The sequence below is a fragment of the Diadema antillarum genome, unplaced genomic scaffold, assembly GCF_040938485.1.
Source record: "Diadema antillarum isolate AM-2024a unplaced genomic scaffold, OU_Dant_1.0 scf00000075, whole genome shotgun sequence".
Taxonomy (NCBI): Eukaryota; Metazoa; Echinodermata; class Echinoidea; order Diadematoida; family Diadematidae; genus Diadema; species Diadema antillarum.
Genome location: NW_027270964.1, coordinates 3,716,608 through 3,740,649, shown reverse-complemented (window position 1 = coordinate 3,740,649; position 24,042 = coordinate 3,716,608). Strand labels below are relative to the sequence as shown.

Below are 24,042 nucleotides of genomic sequence, written 5' to 3'. Positions count from 1 at the left end.
AAAGTTACCATTATGGTAACTTTGTCATCCAATGGTAACTACCATGGCAACAATACTCAACAGCCAATCAAAATCAAGAAGTCCATGGAAGTTACCATTGGATGGCAAAGTTACCATAATTGTAACTTTTATACAACGGGCTCCTGATTGCTAATAATCAGATAAAGTGGGATTGCTGAAAAAAAAGAATGTATATTCCCTACACATCACAATATCGATGTCAATATCGTAATATAGGCCTACGATTTATGTATATTATAGATTCAAGGTCACAAACGATACGCAAAAAAAAAATGCTTTGAGATCATTTGTCCAGCATAAGTTTATGATTAAATTGAAGGTCTGTCCGAAACTTGAAAGCTTTTTTTTTTTAAAGGATAATCGGAGCAACTTATTGGCATATTGGCACAATTACATGCCAATCATAAACCATCAAGAGTATCATTTTACTTTAATAAATGCACCATATGAAGGTAAATAAATCAGACATTAAATATATTGTATGCAATAATTATATAATACGAAATACATTATATGAAGAGCTTACTTCCAAAAGACGCTGATGGATTCAGCGCATTTTGGAAGCAAGTCTCTTCAAATACAATAATTTCTGTAATATATAATGCATAATATGAGAAGCCAAAAAGCTGTTGTAGCGGTGACTTCTTTCGCAAAAACATTACTCCAATTCACCGCTACGTGAATCTCATCCCAGATCCAGCTGAGGCACGAGGTTGGTTGTTATTCATAACTCTCTGCCCCCAAAAGGAACGTATGCTAAAGAGTTGAAAGGTTGGTCCGTCGGGTATTCGAGCTTGGGTCTGCCTGAATCGCTATGACGTCTCCGTGGCCGAGCGGTTAAGGCGTTGGCGTTCCATGCCAAAGACCCGGGTTCGATTCCCGGCGGAGACCAATTTTTCAACTCTTGCGCTTTTCCAAAAAGGAGGAACAGTAAGAGGAATAATGATGTCAAAGCTACGCACCGATTTCTCCTCCCGTTCTCATATCTCACATATGCATAATATGTGATATACAATATACGTATAATACATTATATAACATACAATATAAAAAACTCATGATCGACGTCACTACTGACGTGGATCGTGCTACATACCGCGTACTCAGTGATGATACCATGTGGAGGATCTGGCTTGCTCCATTGGATCGTGACATTGGTCTCACCGATCCCAATCACTTTCACCTCCCTGGGTTTAGGCGGGGCTGCAAGTGGAATAAATCATTCAAAGTCACATTACAATGAGCACTGATCCTCCTACTATGTCTGTTTGTTTCTTGTTACAATCAAGTTTGATATTAGGTTATTTTGCTAAAAACAATTAACGGCTGTGGGAAACGTAATAAATGCAGAGATCTCCCAATATCATCGGGCACTACGAATTATAATCTCATCGAATAAATCCGGGAGTCTAATATTCCAGCCTCATATTAGGAACAATCATCACAGTATTTATAAACAAAGGGTTTTCTTGATTTCATGTCATGGAATTATTGCTTCGACAAAAAAATTTAGTGATATTTTCTTTCGCAAGATTGCTGAAAAAGACCGTCAAAGAAAGAAGGGACTTCAGAAAAGAGGGCAAGAAAAGAAAAAGGACAAGAGTCCTGCATTACTTTACGATTTATTGCAAACCTTTGTAAACGTATGAAAGTTAAACGTCCATATTACGCTATATCCTCATTATCATTTTTTTTCATGAAATTGAGAAGTCTGCAGATGATAAACAAATCAACATGAGCACAAAAGTGGCACACTTACGTGCAACCAATGTCTGTGACACCAATTCCTCGGAAAGCGGTCCGAAGCCGCGAGCGGTAGACGCCCGCACTCGAAACCGGTATTCGGTAAACGGAATGAGTAAACCGAACCGAATGGAAGTGTCCGGAGTGGTGGCGTTCACTGAGCTACCGTCTCTCGTGTTCAACAGTCGATATTCGTAGTGTACCATGTCACCGTGTCTCCCACCGCAAGGGGGCTCCCTCCATGAATATTCAATTTCCCGCGCTGTTATCAAATCCACAGTCACTGCTTCTGGCGCGTCTGTGGGTACTGTGGAGTTACAAGCAGACATCATGTACACTCTCTACCAACAAAATTGGTCAAAGAGAATTCGACAACATTTGAGAAACCATTTCTGGTTTAATGCACCTAATTTGAATGCAACGCTTTAATTTTACCTTTCAAATAAGACATACATCTTTTCGGCAACCTTTCTAAAGGTTGTTGTGAATCATTGTTGTTTTCACAATGATACAGTATCATTATTACTATGTTAGCGGAGATTCAGTGGACCAGCCGAAAAAGAAGAAGAAGAATAAACCATAAATTATATATGCCTCAACTTTTTATGGACAAGGAAATGCAACGTGAGGAAGAGAAATGTTTTACCATATCCTCGAAAAGTTGGTCTTCAGCATTTAGGGAAAACTTGTGATCTTGACTAAAGGATTAACTTATTTAGCGAGACGTCAGGAGTACCTTGCCATACCTACCCAGCTGCGGTGCTAGATTTGAATGGACATGCGGTGGTAAATTTGACGGAGAATAAAAATCATAACATTAAGTGAATGAGGGTGACATTTCACTTCATCAAAACTTCCTTGGCACATCAAAGGAACGTGAAGCGTTTCGCGGAGAAGCACTAAAAGTGCGCGAACATTGATTCGTAGTCACTGTGATGATATTTGTCTTACATGATGTAGTGCAAATATTTCTATCGCAGTGATGAGGTCATTGCAATATCACCTAAATCAGAGTGACGTGACAGAAGTGAGTGGACACAGTCCTGAACCCATTATTCTTCAATATTCTGCCATGATGTAATCTGGGTGAACTGACCTGTTTCTCCGGTTTGGACGACCACCGTAGCCATCGATCCATTGCCTGCGTCCGAGGCGGCAAAGACAAGGAGCTCGTAGGTGGAGAAGGGCTTCAGCAGGTTGATCTCGACGTCCGTGTGATCGGCCTCCACGCTCAACTCCTCGATTGGCCAATCATCGTCCACAAGACATCGGTCCTCGCGCACCAGGCGATACTTTACAACGTAGTTGCTGATTGGACATTTCTGATTGGGCGGCGGTTGCCATGACAGCCGGATAGAGGTGGGGTTGGTGCTGCTCGTTTCAGCAACGACAATGTGCACAGGTCCAGACACTAGAGGAGAGACAGGAATAAAATGTCATCAATGCAGTCCTATCAAATATATCTGTGATATCGAACATTAACCCGTCTAAGACAGACCGATGTTCCTATAACACGCATTTCCCATTCACCCCAGCTAGAGGAATACTCTGGACTAGTCTTCAACAGGTTAATATTTCTTATTCGTAAGTCATCACTTTTGAGTTTGGTGAAGACTGGCTAAGGATATTCTTTTAAAAAAAACCCAGTTTCTTTCCCTTGTTTTTCGTCGAGAAAGAATCATTGTTTTGTTTTTGTGCTAATATACGTAACCTTTCAAAGTTTGTTCTGAGATGAGTGCACTAACCAACAGCGTCCACTGTGAGCTTCTTCCAGCTGCTGTACGGACCCCATCCCTTCTTAGTGCGGGCTCTGACCCGGAAGTTATAACTCTCACACGGCTCCAAATCGTCGAGGGTCACCCAGCGCTTGAAAGCGGGGATCTTGCTGGTCTTCGCCTTACGGACATTATCGTCCATCGACTCGAGGTCGTAGGAGTAGAAGGAGATGTTCCCCCGACGATGACCGCACGGAACCTCGTCCCAAGATATGTTGAGCTTGTTCGGGTTGGTGAGGAAGGATGTCGCCTCATTTACTATAGGGGACGCTGTTGGGGCTGTGTGAGGAATAAATGGATGCAAAGGATATGACTGACATCAATTAATCAGTAATGCTGAGAGTGACTTCTTTGTTGCAAGTGAAGAGTTTGATCGCAGAACAAATTAACTCAAGACTTGACGGCTCTACAGACAGCTATCAATTTCTTGTTCTAAATCAGTAAACAGTAGAGAGGTAAATGGATATTTTGTGACGAAGAGGGCGACAAACAATTAGACTGCTTTGCGTCGTAAAATAGTACTGTATGGCTGTATGAAATATCAGTTGAATGTGATGCTGGTAAATAACGTGAAGTATAAAAACAGGTAGAGGATCGTGAAATTGCACCTAGATGTATTGTTGGCAGGCAGCTGCTTGAGAGTGTGCAATATGTTCAACGAGAGTTTTGCTTTGACTTGAGCAGAAATTGCGACTGTGCTAGAAGATGCTATAACATGCTTGAATTATGGAAGATGTTTCCATTCATCAAGAGCATATTGTTATAGTGAATCCGATTCTAGGGGAGATAAACTCAGCAGTTTAACTTCTCCAGGAAAAAAAAAAAAGATTGAGGCGTTGACTTTTTCTTGCTATTTCTATTTAAAAAAATGGATAGTCAATCATAGTACTGAATATTATACTTTATTGTACTTATTGGTCAAGATATCGGTCAGCTCGGAACTAATGATCGTTCACAGAGTAGGTAATTTCATCAAGCCAGACATTTGGAGAGACTGCGGGAGAAATGGGCCAAATGAGGGCGCTTTCTCACCATCCTGGGAAGTGATAATGGAGGTGAGCTCCTCAAGGCCAGCTTCGGGGGCCCGGGTTCGAGCCCACACGGTCACATTATACGTGGTAAACGGTGCGAGACCATACAGTACTGCTGAGTGTTCCGTAGTCTCCACATCGGCGGTCTGACTCTCAAGCAGTAGGGCTGGGGCGTTGCACTGGTCCTTGTCGGTGGCGTAGTACCGCACGCCGTAGCCGATGATGGGGCAAGGAAGGCTAGAGGGCGGCCTCCACGTCACATTGAGCGAAGAAGAGCCCAAGGTATTGACGTCAAGTGATGTCACGGGTCCAGGAGCTAGGATACAAAAACATTTAATGCCACATTTTACCTGGACAGAATATGAAATCTGGTAAAGTTTTGTGATTGTCTTTATCCATACTACGAACCATAACTATCTTTATTTTAAAGAGGAATAAGTGACTGTGTCTTCATCCAAACTGTTACTAATGTTCTTTTGTACTTACCTACAGAAGGCTATTTAAATCACAAATTATGTTTAGGCCTACTTCATAGTGGGTACATAGAAGACATAGTGCTATAAAACCAGACACAGTTCCAAATCTAAAGCCCTGTTTTAGCAGAGCCTTTCAACTAGAGTTACCGCAGCAAGGTCCGGGTAACATCGGAGTAATCTTCGTTTCTTTTTTTCAGCGTGCCCTGTTAAAACAGTCCCTCAAAAGTGTTGCTCGAACGTCGTCGCGGTAACTTTTGTCAAATTCTTCCCTAGCTTTACCCTGACAATACCGCTTCACCCTTTCTACTAGAACGCAAGTGCGGTAACATTCCTTTGATACACTTGACCCACATGGGGACATTGCAGACAAAGACTGACTGACAGGCCACATGCCGATCACGTGAGTGGACTGTAACCACTGATCTCTACGTAGTTGACATTTGCACAATCCAGAACAATAGGCGGCGCTGGCAGGTAGGACTGGCAGTTGCATCGTTGGACACACCCCCTTAGAGGAAACCTACCCGGGTATAAGGTTCTTGTGTGTATAGGCCTATCTGTTAAAACGGTACCCCTCGCTCTGTCATGCGGCTTTTTCGGAAGTTTTAGAGGAATTTAATTCTCCGAACGTTGTCGCCAAATTGTTAAAAATGTTAAAAAGGGGCTTTAGTCGTCAAACTGTCTGCATTGACTTTAGTAACGATGAAGTGAGTTCTTACATCTCACACTCTATTGACAATGAATGAGAAAAGAGAGAAAGAGAGAGAGAGAGAGAGAGAGAGAGAGGGGGGGGGGGGGCGGAGATTAATAACACTCACGTGAGGGCGCTGTTCCAGCACTGACTGTCGAGCTGGTTGGACCAATGCCAGCCATGGTTTCGCCCCACACATTGAACGTGTACGTCTCACAAGGCATCAATCCAGGTACCGTCACCTGCGCTTGGGGTTCGTGCACCTGACCATGCTTCACCCCACCAGAAGCAGCTTCCAGACGATAATGATACACGACTTCCGGTCCATGCCGCCTGCCACACTCCAGTGCTCTCCAGCGAAACCTGAGGCTACTTTGACCCCGTCCTCCCAGGGTGACCTGCTTGATCTGGGCGGGAACTGTTGAGGAGGAAAGATGTTACACCTACTGAAGAATACATGTTTACTTGTTAACATAATAAACGATGTGTACTGGCTGACTTGCCCTGTTGTGGTTCCGACTGAGGTTGAGATGGTGCACTTGTTTACAGCACCTATAAGTCTTCCTGGGATGGTAACGTATAGCTGGTGGCAGTAAAGGCAAAATGTAAAAGCAACATTATTATGTTCCTTACCGTAATGATTTGGATCGACAGCTCCCCTCCTTCATGGCGATGGCAAATCATGAAAAAATATTGGCAAGCACAATCAAAAAGATTAGGCCTATTCATTGCTCACCTGCAGCCTGTGTTTGGAACCGTCTCTTAGCAACCGGCGCCATTCCCGCGTCACTGACCGCCTGGACGTAAACCTCGTAGGAGGAGAAGGGTTGGAGGTTAGAAAGACGAATGAACCAGTGTGACGTATTTCCGGCGTGGGTCAACTGTCTCAGCCTGCTGCTGACTGCTTCACACATGCCCTTGTTGAGGAGTACGTAGGAGACCTTGTAGTAGAGGATTGGACAGCTGACGGCCTCCGGTGGAGACCACGTGACATCGGCCTCGAAGGGACGGGACGGGTAGGTGTGTACAGCCATGTTCTCAATCTGACCAGGTACTGTGTATGAAAATGGTTGTTTGGAGACTTATAACCCTTTATCACCGCTCCTATATTCAACAACATTCGTGGACGACTCTCATGCAGCTATCATAAAATGTTGCAATTCGAGCAAATATTCCAGTGAGTAGTTAACGAATTGAAGTGTGCTGTTCAGTTTAATCACTAAAATTTGTTACGGTTTAAAAGTCTAAAATGGCATGCACAACCATTACATCTATGTTTTCCGTGTATGCCATCATGCGCTTTTTCACGAACAGTCACGATAACCATGCAGCGACACATTCAATTAGTGGCGGGTTAATCAAAGAAAGAACTATGGGCAATGATGTGAACACAAAAAGACACAGCACAGGAGCGCAAGCGTGTCAGTGGGGATGATTATTAGAATGACTGTCATTTCCAACATTTCTACGTTCGACAGGGGGCACGTACGAGCGGAAGCACATAAATCTACAGGACTGAGTACGGCCGTCAGACAAGCACCTTCTCCGAGCGTGCGGATGTGGTGAACCAGAGCAGTTCGTCCGTAGCCTGCAGAGTTCCTCGCCTTGACGCGGAACTCGTACGGGGTGCAGGCGGCTAGCTCCTCGATTGTTACGGCGGTCACGTTGCTGGCTGTCTCCCCCTCTGTGAGTGCTGCCACTGGCGCGTTCTCATTGGTGAGCGCGTAGCTGAAGAGGAGTATGTCCCCATGCTTGTTGCCACACTGGAGTTCCCATGACAACGAGATGCTGTGCTCCGTCACATTGACAACCGTCAGCTGAGTAACATTTTCTGGAGCTGATGGTTTGGAGAGAGAGAGCCGCGGTAACATTACCAAGATCATCTGCTATGTATCCCAGAACATAGCACTTTCCTATAACCCCCCTCCACTGTGTATTAATTGTAATTTCCGAAATAAGTAAAACCAGGATGTAACTGATTACCGTGTCGTGCATGACATAACAAATAAACAAACAAAAAGCAAAAAATCCATCTAATTCATTCCCGCAGGGAATTGCATCGTAGAAGTACAAGTACTAATATTCTGGTGTTTTAACTGCTGGTTTCAAAGATGTTAGAATTTAATCTTTGACAACACAAATTGCGACATTTTAGGAAGATGGCGCCTTCGAAAAAAAAAAACGTTCGTGACTTTTACCATCAATCTAGCAGTTTTGATATCGACAGATTATGAGTGATTAGGCTTCAAAGTTGCAAGATGACAGGACAAGTCAAGATAGATCGGGTTTATCCCAAGATTATGATAAGTCGCCATCAAGATGTTTTCAATGCGTGTCATGCAGAGCTGGAAGCTGAAGTATGTTTCAGTATTCGAATATTATATAACACTTTCACTTAAAAAGAACCGAAGCTGAGCCATCTTACCTGACTCGGCTGTTCTGAATGTGCTGCCGACCGGAAGTCCTTGCCCGATCGAGTTCCGGGTTGTGACTTCCACACTGTAAGTGGAGAACGGTCTGAGGCCTCTGATGGTGTACTCTGTGCGAGTAGTGACGGTAGATAATGTGTGTGTTTCACCCAGCTGAGATAGACACTGGTCAATCACCTGCGTTGTGTAAGTGATGGTGTAGGTGAGAGGGCAAGCTGACTGGACTGGCGGGTCCCACGACATGTGCACCTCAGTTGCAGACGGGGTGATGCGAAGGTGCCGTATCGGCTCAGGGGCTGCAATGATAAAGGTTCGAGTTTGGGGATATGAAAGTAAGCACCTGTTGCACAAAAAGTCAAATCCAACTCGATTTTCAAGAAACCAAAATCTCCAAACTTCAGTTTTGCACTTTTATTCAAATATACCGTATGTTCCAAAAAAAAAAAATACAACGGGACCCTCCCCAATGATATCTTTAAAAGTCGTGAATCAATCGAAATACAAATTGAGGGTATGAAACTATAACTCATTGCTCACATCTTGCAGAAAACCCCATTCGATTTGCTTCAGTGGTCAAAGAGAAATGAGGAATTTTGTAAAGGATGTCAAGAATCTCTTCCCTCCAAGTTCTGTCTATTGTATTCACACACACAAAACATCGAAGTGCTAAACTTCGAAGAATCAGACTCGTGACATGCTTTACAACTTTTCATATTTCTCTGTGACTGCTTAACAAAATTGAATGGGGTTTTCTGCAAAATAGAGCTAAGATGTTATATTTTAAGACCCTGAAGTAGCATTTCGACAGTTTAATCATATTGGGTGTTATCAATGCGAAAATTTGATTGTAATTTTTTTTGGGACATACTGTACAAAGGAACATCTCATACAAAGCTTTCCACATCGGTAATCAATTGACACAAAACTCTTGAGAAACAAGTGATGGGAGTTTGAAATATTTAAAGCTTACGATGCTGACTGGAATCAATCTTAGTCCTTCGAATACAACTCTGCAAATTCTTGTAGATTCTGAAAGTTCACACTTTGTTTCTTTTTCGTACATTAAAGACGCCAACCCCAAGTTAACGAGAGATTTCCCCACCTGAAACCCCTAGCAAACCGGTGACTCTCATCGCGCACACAGTAATCATGTACGCGTAGCAGCTTACGGCCAAGGTCCATGGCCCGCTTAGAAATCCCGGAAGCTCTAGGGTTATCGATGCTCTCTGGTGCTATCTTAGCCTTGTTTTGGAATATATATGAAGAAGCTAAAGAGAGAGACAGCTAAATTAAAGCTGGGGAAAATAACGTTTTCAGACACAGCTAGAGCGGACTAAATTCAAACACAAAGCTGGAGAGCGAGAGATTGGGAGAAAATGGCCTCAAAGCGGGAGATCTCTCGCCAAAAGCTGGAGATTTATTGTCTCTGTTATTGCTGAAATGGAAGGAAGTCACCCACATGGGTTTGGGTTTTGTCGTCCATAATTATAGTATTATTGAACTGCATATGAATGCTATACAAATGTATGTGGTATACACTGTGAGTATGCAATCGTATTCTCAAATCAACGCATCTACCAATCAGCGCCTGCTGGCACGGGAGTAGTTCTCACCTACTGTAGCTGGTATAACAATAGGAATAGCTGGACTATAGGGTCCGACCCCTTGGGCGTTGTAAGCTGCGATGGTGAAGTTGTACAGCGTGCATTCCAAGATGTTTTGAAACCTGAATCAAATTGATAAAAAACAGCATATCCAGTGATTTGAGTGGAGTCGGATATTAATGGTCTTACACAGTCAGTCCATACAAATGTCGAAAATGAACTATTTCGAAATAAAAAGAACATGGACAACGGATACCTATTATCACCTATATCACCTATTCAGAATTATGCAATAGATCAGCAGCTTTATAATGTTATTTTCCTTATATCATAATTAACCATAATACCTGGACCTCTTGAAAAAGGTTCTCCATTTGTTCGTAAAAAAATTTTTAACCGTAAATTTGTATGGAGTATCGAGTTTCTTCACTCAAAACTTGGATTTAACTGCCTGAATCACAAATTTCAGAATTTCAGAACTTTTTTTTTATGTCGATCGCTTTTTGTGTCCTGTTTTGTATTGTAAAAATAGGGTGCTTAGAAGTTTTGGGTTGAGAGCAATTGCCGGACTTTTTGGAAAAGTATTGACAGCTAATGATGAACAAACTTGTGTAGAAATGATGATAATGCTACTACTACTACTACTACTACTACTACTTTTTACTAACAGTAACAAAAGTAATACCATTGATAAAGATTAAAATATATACAACAATAATCAGTCATAACAATAATGACAATGATAATAATAATAATAATAATAATAATAATAATAATAATATTATAATGATAATAATATAATGTTATTATTGTTAAAATAAGACTAAGAAAAAGAAGAATTACACTATGCATCTACTTTGACTGCCACTTAAAGCACTAAAACGTCGAATCTTGTTTACAGGGATGATTAATTGTGTCCCTATGTATCTGAATAACGAGTAGCTTAAAGCTCTAATGATACTGATGGTAACATAAGGTAACTGATGGCTTGAATTTTGTGAAAATCTTTATCACATACATTTCGTTTTTCTTTTGAGTGTAAACAAACGTCTGCCATTCGATATCCTCAGGAAACTCTCCAAGCACGTTTTTGACTCCAAACCAGTTCACGCGTCCATGAATGTTTGTTGGTACAAGGCGAACCCTGATCAACCTGTCTAGTGGAGATCTCTATCTCTATGGAGTACGTATGTTGCTATGACACTCAATCTGAACTTACCGACAGACAATAATGACTTCAAAGGACCTTCAAGGCCGTGGTGACGTCACTACTACTTAGGGAGTAATGGCGACGACATCTTTATAAAGCCTATGCTTCGACAATACTCACATCCCAATAATCATTAACCAAGACTGTTGAAATGTCACAAAAGCTTTACTAGTAGTTGTGCTTTCCTTGTATGGCCTACATGCGACAGTGTGTATGGCCTACTTGCGACCAAACGATCAAATGCTACCAACGAGAGGTATGAATCCATGGAAACTCGAGCCTACAACCTACTGCTTGCAACAAACCGCTGCAACGATCAGGCTCAAATGAACGTAGGAGATGCCATGGGAAACTAAGAAAGAAGTTCTGAAGGAGCGCATGCTGCACATCAAAGCCATTCACACGTCGCACGTAGACGAAATAGTTTGAACATTACGTCAACCCGGATACCCATCCCCGTATTATGTCCGAAAGATTGGGTGCTGCAATAGTGCCTGAGAATCATGCAGAGTAGCAGAGTGCCAGTTTTCAATATGACAAGCTCGTTGGACAACGTGGCCTTTATTATGGCGAAGTCACCACGAGATAGAGGCTTACGTGAAAGAATATTTGCTGGACGGGACGATCTCGGTGCCTCTGTGGGCCCCTCGTAGCATGACCAGGTAGTTCTCGATGGCACCCTTCCGGTGGCCACACGGCACGTCACCCCAGCTCATTGTTACCTCATTCGTGGACAGCTCAGTAACCTCTACGTGTGAAGGGGGCAAAGTTGGTCCTGTACAGATGAAAGGTAACAGGTGTGGTGAAACAAACATGTCAATGTTAGTCGATGCCTCTTCATAGTTCTTCTCAGAACTCTTTAACACTAATCCCTCCCAATTCTTCTTCATTACCTGGGCTCGTGACTAACGTCGCAAAACAGAATACCCTTTTTTCTCTACTTTCCAGTCCCCTTTCCTCCCAATTGTCCTGGTTTTTACCATAAAATACTCTCTCTCTCTCTTGCTGGTAATGGTGAGTATTAAGCCATTGAGGTCGAGCTGATTTTGTTACAACACACGTTTCCAGAGACACTTCTTCGAGTATCCTTAGGGACCAGTTTCGAAGGTGTTAAATTGCGTTTCTACGAGCAAATGCAGTCGTGACACTGCATTGGCACGGTATTCACCTGTTGTGCACAATTTAGCAGAGTTCACCTTAGACGCTAAAAGCCACGCTTTTATGATTACAGTGCACTTCATTTCCCCTCGATAAGGTGTACCAAACGTCATTTACATCTCCATATGTCTTCATCGTTTAGAAAAAAGAAAGCAGAAGAGGTCAAATAAGAAGCAGGTAAGAAAAACGAAATGGGCAGAAGGGCGAATTCAGCGAAAAAGAAAGGCATTCTGGGGTAGGCGGGAAGTGGTTCTTACTGATTCCTCCAGTTGTTCCCGAGGCTGTTGTATTTTGTCCTAGGTTTCTGCCCTTCACTGGTGTGACTGTCACTCTATACGTTGAATATTCATGAAGGTTCGAGATAATGACACTCTTTTCCGTTGTGTTAAAGAAGCCGAATAGGCTTGTGTCATTCAGTTGAGGCGTGGTAACGTCACGACACTGATCAAGTCTGTTGACAACGTAATGAATAATGTAGTGGTCTACTTGGCACCTCCTTTCCAGAGTTGGTTCCAAAGTCACGTGAAGCGACCTCGAAGCGCCCTCTATTGCCGATACTTGGAGGCCAGGAACAGGATCAGGAGCTGTGGAGACAGAGAAATCAGTGACGTAAGCTGGTGGGTGGTCAATACTAATACCATATTGATTGTGAAATATGTCATCATAAGGGCTTCATAGACTATATCGGTTTGCTATCAGCGGCTCTCTTTGCTAAGTCTTTGAAATATAGTTGAAATTAGGGATACACCTGTACTTGAATCAATGTTTTCTCTCAAAATTTGCCGCGTCGGATGATCAACTCTCTCAGATAACTGATGATAATTCTGGAGAGCATTACTGTACAGGAAGGAACGAAGACAAAACTAATCCTTTTTCTTGCTCTTTCTCTCCCAAAAGCCCACAGGGAATTCTGTTTGTCAGGTACTGATATCTAGAGATTAAAGACAAAGTACTCTGCTTTCATAGAACACGGAGGAGTAATCCAACGCAAGACCACATGCATGACCAGTTTTTGCTCTTAAGCGAACTTGCAACGATTATTCATAACGCGAGTTCGTTGACACCTAGATTTTAATCAAGACGTTCTCAGCCACGCTCTCTTCTGAAAAGCCATTTTCTTTCACCGACCCCAAATGACACACTGAAAACGATTGGTACACTGCAAGTAGATCGATGCGATTCCAACGCTTGGATGGGACAATGATGTTCAGCGTTAACTGCTGCTGGTGAGTCCTTGAATAAAGGCTAAATGTCATCCGGCTGGAAATTGTCTTTGCCAGAAAATATCAACGTAGGCGAGATCAAGACGAAATACAGGAACATTCCCTTTTCCCTCCAACTAAACAAAAGACGAAGTCAAGGTGACAGCAGCTTACAAAGCAAAACTGAAAGTGATTTCATGATAAAGTTAGAGAAAATGGAAGGGATGACCACAGATAGATATTCGTATTTCTCCATCTCTAATTCGACTGGTACGTGCGAAAGCTGGCAATCGACATAAGAAAGAAAAAAAAAATCAAATCCTTATCGCCATTATTGGAAGTTTTTATTTCAAGTTTAAAATCTATGAGAAGAATTAGAAAAAGAAATGAACGATAATGGCCTACATCCACTTTGCAGTTCGTGTCGTTTTAAGGGCCGATAATACCAGGACTATCATTCATGAAAGCCATATGCAGGACAAATGAATACTCACCTGGACAACTGGTCCTGGCAGAAACCACAGGACTTCCCGTCCCTTCCCCTCCAGGACCAGGTCTAATGGCAACCACAGCAAAGTCATAGACCAATCGACTCTCCAGTGGCGTCACTCTCAGGGTCAAAGGTTGTTGTGACGTCACGGTATCGGTCATCTGCCAGTCGGCTGTTCCTTGCTCTTTGTATTTGACGCGGTAGGCAATGACCGGGCCGTCACCGATGTCTACCCCGGAGGTCCAGGCGTGCCAAGACAGTTCGGCCCACGTGCTTCCAATGCTTCTAACCTCTGGTGGCCGGGACAATACTGGCAGCTCTGTGAACAAAGGAGAGGCAGAAAAGACGAAATGAATAGCACATTCCGAGAAAATGACAGTCTATGTATGTACTACTTTATCAGTTGTGACGATGGGGAATGACTACGTAAGACTGCATCAAAAGGTAGAAAATAGGTCACGTCTATATAATTTTTAGAATACAATGTGTGCATTTCTAATCATAGAATTTCCCCATTACACAGTCATAAAGACCCTGAAAGAAATACACCCCAAACAACCACATATTCTCCCGAGAAAATTCACCAATGAATATTACGAAAATGTGCTACTCTTACAAGATAATTTTATAACATATAATGAGGTACTACAAGAAGAAAGTAAGAACATAGTCTTGGTTCCAGTCAGCGCATCTCCACTGGATGCTGAGATCACCAGACCCCATCTCCATTTTCCTTGCTTGGCTAATTCTGGAGATCATGTGTCGCTTTCTCGAGACATCGGATTTCCAGCTTCCAAGATCTCCCGAAATAGAAGAGTCTGGCAGACAATGTGAAAGCAAGGTTCTAGGAATCCTGGATGGAACAACCTTGCATACGTTGTCTACTCAGAGCCCGTTCGCTCCGTCCTCCCCCCCCCCCCTCAATCACTTTCTCTCCTTGGCATCATGATATGTCTAATACTCCTCTCAACTCTTTGCCTTCATTGCAGCTAGAAGACTAACTGGATACCTTACATCACAATAATGGAACGGGAAGAAGGTCGGAGTGTCCAGTATGACGATAAAATTTCTCATCACAAAGAAGGATGAGCCGTTTCATTCTTTTCATCTTATGAGCTATATGGTATACGCTCCCCGACATTTCACATAAACCTTCGGCGTGTCTTTATGAAATGTCAAAATATCAGATTTTGTTTCGACTCGATTTTAATACCATTAAAAAGTCCCTTGGGTGGACAAAGGACTGCCAGGAAAGTTAAACACCTTTGTCGTCTTATATTTCATTCTGTGTTTAACAGCTATCGTCATACTCATTTGAAGATGATTAATTGCCCCAGATAATTGCTATCGTATACTTACAGCCGAACTCTAAATACATGTACGACAAAGATGACGATTGAACATGCCTAGCGAATGCTCTGATTGGTGATGACGTCATCAACTGAGTCTCACCTGGAGAGACTCAGGAGGAAGGAAGACACAGTTTGTTCTCTGACCGTGACCTGTCGATATTACACCCTTTGTCTTTCATCACCTACCGTGTCCGGACACAATGACTGTCGTCTGCTCTCCTCCCCTGCTTGTTGTTAGGTTACACGTGAAGTTCTGCAAAGCGCGCGTTATCTCCGCCGCCACCGTAACTGTCTGCGTCTGACCGTTGGCGTCGCGCTTCACTGATTTCGTCAACAGATGATTTCCTTCCGCGGTCATCACACCGAGTGATAACGTGTTGTCGGTGAAGTTTACCGCGGCCGTACATGATAGAGAAACGGTGGTTCCGATGTTGGTGTCATTTGGAGCCGTGAATGATATCAATCTCTGGACAGGAACTACAAAAAGATGAATTTTGTTGTCAATGCTCATCTTATTATTGTAAAGAAGTTTCAATGACTTTTATAGAGATGTTATCAATCCTTGAATAGATTTGCAGGAGTGTGTGAGGGGCTTCCATCCCCTTTACCTAAAACAGAGACCTACAGGAAGAAGGGGAAAAAGCAAACAAACAAACCTATACAAACTCACTATAAATATGACAATTATGTCACGGAATAACAATTCCGTCGACGAAATTACGATTTCCCCCTCTTTGGGAAATTTTTGAACATTTTTACTGAGTGCTCTCCTTCATTTTTTACAATGAATAACAAGAAAGTTTTGCATCCTTCCCATCAAATTTAATTGAACTTCTCGATATGTTTGTTCACTAAGCATTGGACCAATTTTGAGATGGAAGTCATTGCAGTACCATAACCAATTTGCAAACGTAGTGGCCGCGACCAACATCAGTTTCATGCAAACTTGTGAAAAAATTGAAGTCGAAAACTTCATGTCCAATTTACCATTCGTATAGGCATTACTTGGCCATTGTGGCACAATTAATGTTCCTAATATTACCCTCGTTTACCTTTACTTATTGTCAAATTATCATGTACGACGTCAAATACACAAACCTTGGCACGTGTCACCCGTCCAACCATCGATGCAGCCACCAGCCAACTCGCAGCTTCCCGTGTCTCCCCGACAGAGGGCGTTATCCCTGCAATGACACGTTTGTTCGCAGTCTGCGCCGAAGGTGCCGTTTGTGCAGGCTGACGTTGGGACAAGAATGCAGAAAAAGTGACGTAATCATCATACTTTGCTGAAGAGCTCGAAAGTTTTTGATGGAAGAGAGAAAACGATTAAGTCATTCTTATTTTTTATAAAGGGGAAATAAAACACAAGAAAATTACAATGGATATTTCTTACTACATAGAGGGATAGGATCGCAGCTCTAATGACGATCTCTCGCTTGATTATCATTATCACTGAAGGTTTGTTAATTATTATAGGGATAGTACAGTATTGGTAGAGGTGAGAATTGGGCTTTTAACTTTTTGTGAGATATCAAGAAACCGTTTGTAAAATAGTACAGAGGACTTCAAAGTTTATTTGATGAAAATCGGTTTTGGAATGGCTGAGACATCCAAAAATAAAGTAAAACAAAGCGATCGTAATAAAAGGTGGGTCTCACATTTTATTAGAATTGCTCTCTTTTGGGTATCTCAGCCATTTCAAAACCAATTTTCATCAAATAAACGTTGAATTCCTTTTGGAATTGCATGCTCTTTCATATTTCGTAAGAGGTTTCTCATTATCTCTCCTTTGCCTTTCTCCTTTCTACTATCCTATCTACGCAAGTCATCCCTCCCTCCTATTTTTTCTATGTGTATTATGTACGAGGGCTGCACGCAAATCAAGCCACGCTTAAGCTGTAGCCCTACTGTATTATTCATTGTACGCTTGTATTACTGATACGTTTCTGCTGTACATTGTGTAAAGGCAATGAAGAAAGAATATTTTGTTAACAACTGATGATTATGTATATGTATGACTCCAACAATGTATGTAGATACTACATGTATGTTCATGTACAATGATAATACAGGAATCAATAAATGAAATCATCAAATCAAAATGTTAGAAATCCAAGGTCAGGTCTCAACCAAAACTATACGATCCCTTTAACGATGAAGGCTAGAAAAAATATTGGGGGAATTATCGAGAATATAAAGCAGCAAAAAGTTAAACATATCTAAATAAAAAAGGTAAAACATTTCCGACATGAAATATCTGATGCCACAACAATTTCAATGATTATAGCGTTAGATGAGTGGAGCGCTGTGGAGCAATGGATAAGACTCCCGACTACCAATCGGAGGACCTGAGTTCGATTCCCTCCCAGGACTTAAGTCTTCGGACAAGATGTTTATTACCACTATGTCCCTCTCGACCAAGGTGTATAAGTGGGTACCTGACAACGCCAGTATAATGATAATGGCAGGGCCCTGTGGTAGAGCAGTGGCAACACTGAAGAAGCTACCCTGGATAAATAAGACCTTATTATTACCAGGCCTAAATTATAATTATCATCATACCCTAAGACATTCGGATAGATGTGGTTGGCTGATAGGCCAGTGTACTAGAATGAGATCAGGTACAGATGAACATTTTGATTCGAAACGGCAATCAGTGCAGAGACCTAGCATCAGCCGCGGTCGGTGATACCAACCTTCTTTGCAGTCCCATCCCGAGAAGCCCGCAGCGCACGAGCAGCCAAGAGGGTGACCCATGCAGATCAGCGCACCATGGTTGCAGCGCTCTCGGGTGCCACCGGAGCTGCACTGGAACTGCCCCAGCTGTCCAAAAACGTCGCTTCCCAGGGCTAGAGGTAAAAAGAGTTCAATGACAGGTCAAAGGTTGGATTGCATCCAAATGTACCACTGAGTCGTTTGTTATGAGACGTACGTTATGAAATCTTGAAGGGTTTATCACCTCTATGCACAAAATGTCCTTATCAATCACGTATATGCAAGTAATACATAACATGAGGTGATGATGTCATCACCTAACTAGTCATTCGTACATAAAAAGTCATATACTACAAAGCATCTATTGCAATTTTGAGGCATGCATCCCGAACCATCATAACATTTCAGACGCTAAATAACCTATCCTAAAACGTACATTTACGCTTAACAAGGTCGCTTAACAAGCTACGCTTAACAAGTTCGCTTTTAAGTAGGATCCATCATAGTTCTTTAGCGTCATACATAGAACTATGGGCTATCCAGCCATCTTCACAGATGGAAAATGAACAACAACTAACGTACGATGATTGACCGCTATGTTTTAGATGCTTACATTAATTTACTGTGCATCCAAGCCGGATATTATGATTCACTATGTTTTTATTATATTTGATGTACATTCCTTCATTGAGAAATATGAAAATAAATTGAATTGAATTGAATTGAATTGAATTTAAAAATGTCTTTAATGCGTAGTCCTGGCAATTACTTTTAACGATTTTATACAAAGGAAAATTATTCTCTAATTTTAAGACATTAACCTTGAAAGGACAGTCAGGTAATAAAAATATCTTAGCATGTCAGTGGGAGCATTGAATATTGTGAGGTGATGCGTAAAACCAATTTCAATTGAAAGTGTATTTCTGCACTCTCATTTAAATGAATGTTCAATCGGACAAGTCCAATTCTAAATAAATATTCAATCGAACAAGTCCAGAGAGATAATCAACACCAATTATTTCCACGTCGGATTATAGACATGATGTTTCGAGTGGTTTACATCGTTTAATTTCCATACAATTTGCGAGTCATTCACCTTCGATCATTAAGATTATCCCTTGACAGCCTGCTGCTGAGCACCTCGGAAGGAAAGACGTTTACCTGTCAATTTAGTAACCAGTATCTTTTCTGACACTGAACAAATTACATCAAAATATCCCGCCAAAAATAAACGCCAGACTTGGATTCAGTGCCGTATTCATATACTGTACAAGTCAAGACGGTGCTGTCGTCTGGCCGCTTGCGGTTCTGTAATCATCTTTCATAAACATATCATTATGGGTTTAGTGATTGAGTGCAATGTCTTGAAATAGCGATCTTCGCTCTCTCTTCCCAGCGAGCGTGGCGTGGGCCGCGAACCCGGGACTCTTGAGCGCGAGATAAGGTGTGATGAGTCAAGTCAACTGTGACGATATTGGAAAAGATTTAATTCTCCAGACGACGGTTTCCGATTGAATTCCTTGGCTTCACGGAGAGAGAGAGAGAGAGTTGGCGATGTGCGAAAGAGAACTTCACGTAGAGTGCACAGGAAATGAAACGTGGGGGTTTCTAGTTGGCCTTGTGAAATGGGCGCTGCCATCACTTGACTTCTTGGACAAACCTTAACGCATCTGTTTAACTGTACTCAAAAAGGCAGTAGCTGTCATTCGGGTAGAAACCAGATGACTTTTCGCATTGACGAGTTCTCAATACATACTAGCTCAGAAAAATGTCCACTCACTATCGCAATCAATGAGGAATTATTTGCATGATGAATCAACATTTTCTGGCGACACTGAACTCTTCTTTTCCAATCCTACAAATTTTACCATCATAATAAGTGAGAACACGAATGGAAATCTATGGGATCAATGACCTGCGATGGGTAACCTAATCTCTAGAGTTGGCAGCCGTACTAGAACAGTTCAAAATATCCTCAAGATGTTGTTGATTGCATATTTTCGCATATTTTCGCATGGACCCCTATGGAAACCAGCTCTGCTGATCAGGGTGTTCCACCCCATGAAATGGCAATAAATTAAAAAAACAGACGATCGTCAGTAAAATACGCTCTCTGTGTGACGATTCGATTCGTTTGGATCGTCATCGCAAGTCTGCCCATTCATTCGGTCACAATGTAGTGCAGACTAATAGTGCCATTGACCAATAATAAATCTTCTTCGATCAATCTGATTCGTACACAGAGCTAGAAGCTCTCATTTGTGAAGGCAGTTGATTCTGGACTTTTTGAAGCACTACAAGAGAAACATCTTTATGCAAATTCATCACTTATTTGTTTCATTTCCATCCGAGAAGATGACTGGATAGCCCATATTCAGCTGCAATAGCTGGTCTTCCACGGGGTCCAGGCTTATTCTAAACAGTTGGGTCGCTACCGTAAGCCCCTAATCGTCGCTCTCCACGCTAATACTTAGTCTATGTGCCGGCTTACTGTCACCTTAAGGATGATTAGTTGACTGAAAGTCTGGGCTCTCTCTCTCTAATAAGTTGACATGATAGGCATGGTGAAGTAAGTCTGAGTCAGGCTGATATTATGTCACTGATGTGGCTAAATCTGTTTTCTGGCCTTCACTGCTTACAAACACCTGTTTCCCACTTCCACATCTTTTCGCTCCACTCCGCTGGGTCACAAGTGTGTCAAGGGGGCATTACCACTTTCTCCGAGATTCACCTCCGCGGGAAGACGCTTCGAAGAAGAACACCGGAACAGTTGCCACTCAAGAGAGTGAAAAAGATACTTCAGCTAGGGAAATCATCATTTAGTTCCAATAGAGGAGCCTTTAGTAACAAACAGTATATTCCTAACCATGTCCTGATGCCTACGTAATATGTTCCTAATTATGTATTTGACTACGTGAACTTGCGCAAGTGAGACGAAGATCTTGGCAAAACTTCATATGTTATCCACAGCTGCTAAGAAACACGTCGGATGGATTACAGCATGAGGGTGATGAGATCAAGGCGTATCATGTCGATGTTGTCCTTGGATACACCGATACATTTAGTCCGCACGTATCGCAAGGAAGCTATATCTAGGGTAGAAGAGAGACCTGGTAGGATGCGGAGACTGTTCTCGATCAGACTCGGCCAAGGTTGACTCCAAAAGGGCTTAGTTAGGATCGTTGCGAGGATACGGTAACAGGTTGAATATTGGGCGACGTGTTCAGAAAGAGTCACATTCGTCGCATAATAGCCATCGTCTCTCGCTGGGGATGAGTGGTTATCACCATCATTTGCCCAAGTACTGATCGATTGTCAGTTCATTACGCCTGATCTCACAAAAACACACACCATAATATAATTATCAGTAACACCTATTTACTCTCTCTGTATATCTTCATCCCTCAGTCCTCAGGAGAAGGCACACAAAAAATAACAGAATGTTACAGTTGCAAAAGTCATTAATAAACAGATTAATACATGTTATGAAATGTTTTTCTGCTGGAGGCGAGTTATGTTTAGCAATCTCGGAGTCAAATGACCTTTGCTAGAACTTTTCTCTCTCCGAGTTCATTGACCGTCGAAGATTACTGACTCACCGTTTTCACAGTGACGACCCATGAAGCCTGGTAGGCAGGCGCACTCCCCTGTGACGTCATCACAAATGCCGCCGTTGAAACAGTTTAGACAGTCCCTGTCACACGCCTCGCCCCAGAAACCAGCTGGACAGGCTGGAGAGAGAGAGAAGATAGTCACGTGACAAACTATAAACGTAAATTATGTCTCTAGTTCTTTCACTAGAGTATAAATACAAAAATCATGACCAGTGTCTTTGTGGTAAAACTTAAAAAAAGGAAAAAAAGCGTCTTATCTTTGAACATTTAGTTGATAACAATTATTCAGCGTAATATATCAAATGACAAAACCCCTGTTATTCAAGAAATTTACGTGAATATAATAAAAAGTAGATAGATAGATAGATAAATAAATAGATAGATGTATAGATAAATAAATAACTAAATGGATAAAAAGACTAGCTACCGTTACCTTGGCTACCTATCTTAGAACATTATTTTGAACCTAAACGAAAACAACCTTATGAAATGACACCAAACACGAGCGACTTTTGAAGTATTACTCTTATGTGACCCGGGAACTAAATCCCACTTTGAGAGAAAAAAGGTCATCTTACTACAGGCCTACAGTATTTCAGTCCCAACAAAATGACAGATATTTCGAAGTCATAGTAAACCATCGTACGCCTGTCTTCACGCAATCTCGAATTTGGATCCTTGCACGTAAATTAGTGACCAAGGACTTAAGAAATCATGGCGCGAAGTCCTCTGGGCAGATGAAAGCCACTTTCACAAATGTACCGTGTCGGCAAGCATTCTAACATTCAATTAAATTGAGCGTCTTCAGAACTATTTCCTTTTTCCCGTCCCGTAAATGCTTACCAATTAACGCTGTAATTCAATTGCTAGTGAAGTTCTAGGCATTACCGTTGCCATGACAACATTCGAGTTTCGCAATGCCTTCTAAATGAAGAGTGATAACTGACGTCGGTTAAAAACAGTCAATAGAAAGAGGAAATCGTTGAGGTTACGTTCTTCCGTTAGTCTTGGTCCTAATTTAGTTCCCTCTTGAGATTTCAATCACACCCTATCGTTCTCCTCTCATCTTACTATAACCATCCTTGCTCAGTCTCCTTTTTATCAAAAGTTCATTCTGTGTGGATGTAAACATCTAATTTTCCCCGTACATTTATTTGTTCAGCTTCTGTTGTTATGCACATGTTTCTTATTCTCTCTGTACATAATGAAGATGTATTTATCCCTCAATACTGTCTCACGGCTTTCAGTTGCATTTAAACGTTGAAATAACATTGGTACATCCATCGTTTAGAATTCATCGTCATTTCACATCATACATAAAATTTAGGCTTTCAAATTTCTAATTTGTAACGCATGGCGGAAGAATAAAATTTATCGATTCTCTGCATGTGTACATAATATTGTGGAAGTTTAACTAAAAAAACAACAACACATAAACACTTTATTGTGAAATGCATTCATGATACTTCAGATAGATGGATCTGTCGTTTTTCAAGTGGTTATCTTTTCTCTGAGATTGGCAAAATGTTCGAAATCCTGTTCTTGATTTACAGTATATAATTTCTCTCTTGTGTATTGGGATAAAGTGCAAATGGATAATATGTTATTCCAACGTACCGAAATTGGGGGAAAACTCTTCTAAATGCCAAATGCAAAGGGAAACATCTTGTCCTACATTATATGTGACGTGCCAAGCTCATTACCCTAGTTATTCATCGCATGACATGGGTAGTTGGCAATAATTCTATATCGCTAACTGTTTATATTCTACTTTCACTTTAAAATGAGGCCTCGACGTGTGGTTATCCTTGTGGGAGCCCTAGACTTGTGCAACAGCCTTTAATAGGACAGGTGCTCGTGGTGAGTAATGCCACTCACCTCTCACGATAACCTCCATAATCCCGTGGAGTCCGTCCGCACGTTTTCCAAACAGGTGACACTCGTACAGTCCGGCGTCCAGCGCCTGCGCTTGTTCAACATCTACCGTAGACTGTCGTTTCCAGTCGCTTACGGCGTCACCGTGCTTTCTCCAAATGACTTTCCTCACATCCGTCTCTGCGCGCAGGCTAAACGAGTCGTTAACACTTACTCGTATCGATCGCTTGAATGGCCGTACTCGCACTGGGGATTGGGGGAGAAATGGCATGGGAGAAGCGAATTTGGGTAATCCAAGATCAAATCATCCGGTATTCTTGACATGATAACATACTATTGTTAGAACTTTCTAATAATTTCTATTCACGTCCACAATTTGACTGTTTCGCTGAAGAATGGAACTTGAGTAAAGACTTTACGATTTGATTACAATTTTCGGTGTATGAATTAAGTTCATTCTTTTCCTTGGTATGATTTCCGCCAAGAGATGCAGCAAAGACTACAATTTTTGTGAGGATGATGGTTCATGCAGAAAGACATGAGGATAACTTACAATTTGTTTCTTGCAGAAGTGTTGTTATTCTGGAAATATGATCTCCACTATGATGTAGACACGTGTATGCTCCCACAGAGGTAACGTTTCGTGGAAGCCTCAG

At 41.8% G+C, this 24,042-nt stretch overlaps 1 protein-coding gene and 1 non-coding gene across 2 annotated transcripts in view; one reads left to right on the top strand and one right to left on the bottom strand.

Annotated features, from left to right (window-relative positions):
- LOC139717488 (receptor-type tyrosine-protein phosphatase F-like) overlaps nt 1-23,657 on the bottom strand; it is a 92,250-nt gene extending 68,593 nt beyond the window's left edge. The window contains exons 1-18 of the mRNA XM_071628994.1: nt 23,390-23,657; nt 21,497-21,628; nt 17,879-18,031; nt 16,281-16,418; nt 15,369-15,659; nt 13,835-14,149; nt 12,396-12,722; nt 11,578-11,755; nt 9,780-9,892; nt 8,163-8,462; nt 7,278-7,574; nt 6,474-6,791; nt 5,865-6,155; nt 4,572-4,886; nt 3,510-3,818; nt 2,861-3,175; nt 1,781-2,071; nt 1,118-1,224 (exon numbers count right to left, since the gene is read on the bottom strand). Coding sequence (XP_071485095.1) covers nt 1,118-1,224; nt 1,781-2,071; nt 2,861-3,175; nt 3,510-3,818; nt 4,572-4,886; nt 5,865-6,155; nt 6,474-6,791; nt 7,278-7,574; nt 8,163-8,462; nt 9,780-9,892; nt 11,578-11,755; nt 12,396-12,722; nt 13,835-14,149; nt 15,369-15,659; nt 16,281-16,418; nt 17,879-18,031; nt 21,497-21,628; nt 23,390-23,657 — 4,458 coding nt within the window. The remainder of the gene's footprint in view (nt 1-1,117; nt 1,225-1,780; nt 2,072-2,860; nt 3,176-3,509; nt 3,819-4,571; nt 4,887-5,864; nt 6,156-6,473; nt 6,792-7,277; nt 7,575-8,162; nt 8,463-9,779; nt 9,893-11,577; nt 11,756-12,395; nt 12,723-13,834; nt 14,150-15,368; nt 15,660-16,280; nt 16,419-17,878; nt 18,032-21,496; nt 21,629-23,389) is intronic.
- Nucleotides 841-912, top strand: Trnag-ucc (transfer RNA glycine (anticodon UCC)). The gene has a single exon. It is a non-coding gene; the product is annotated as a tRNA-Gly (tRNA).
- Nucleotides 23,658-24,042: the final 385 nt, after the last annotated feature.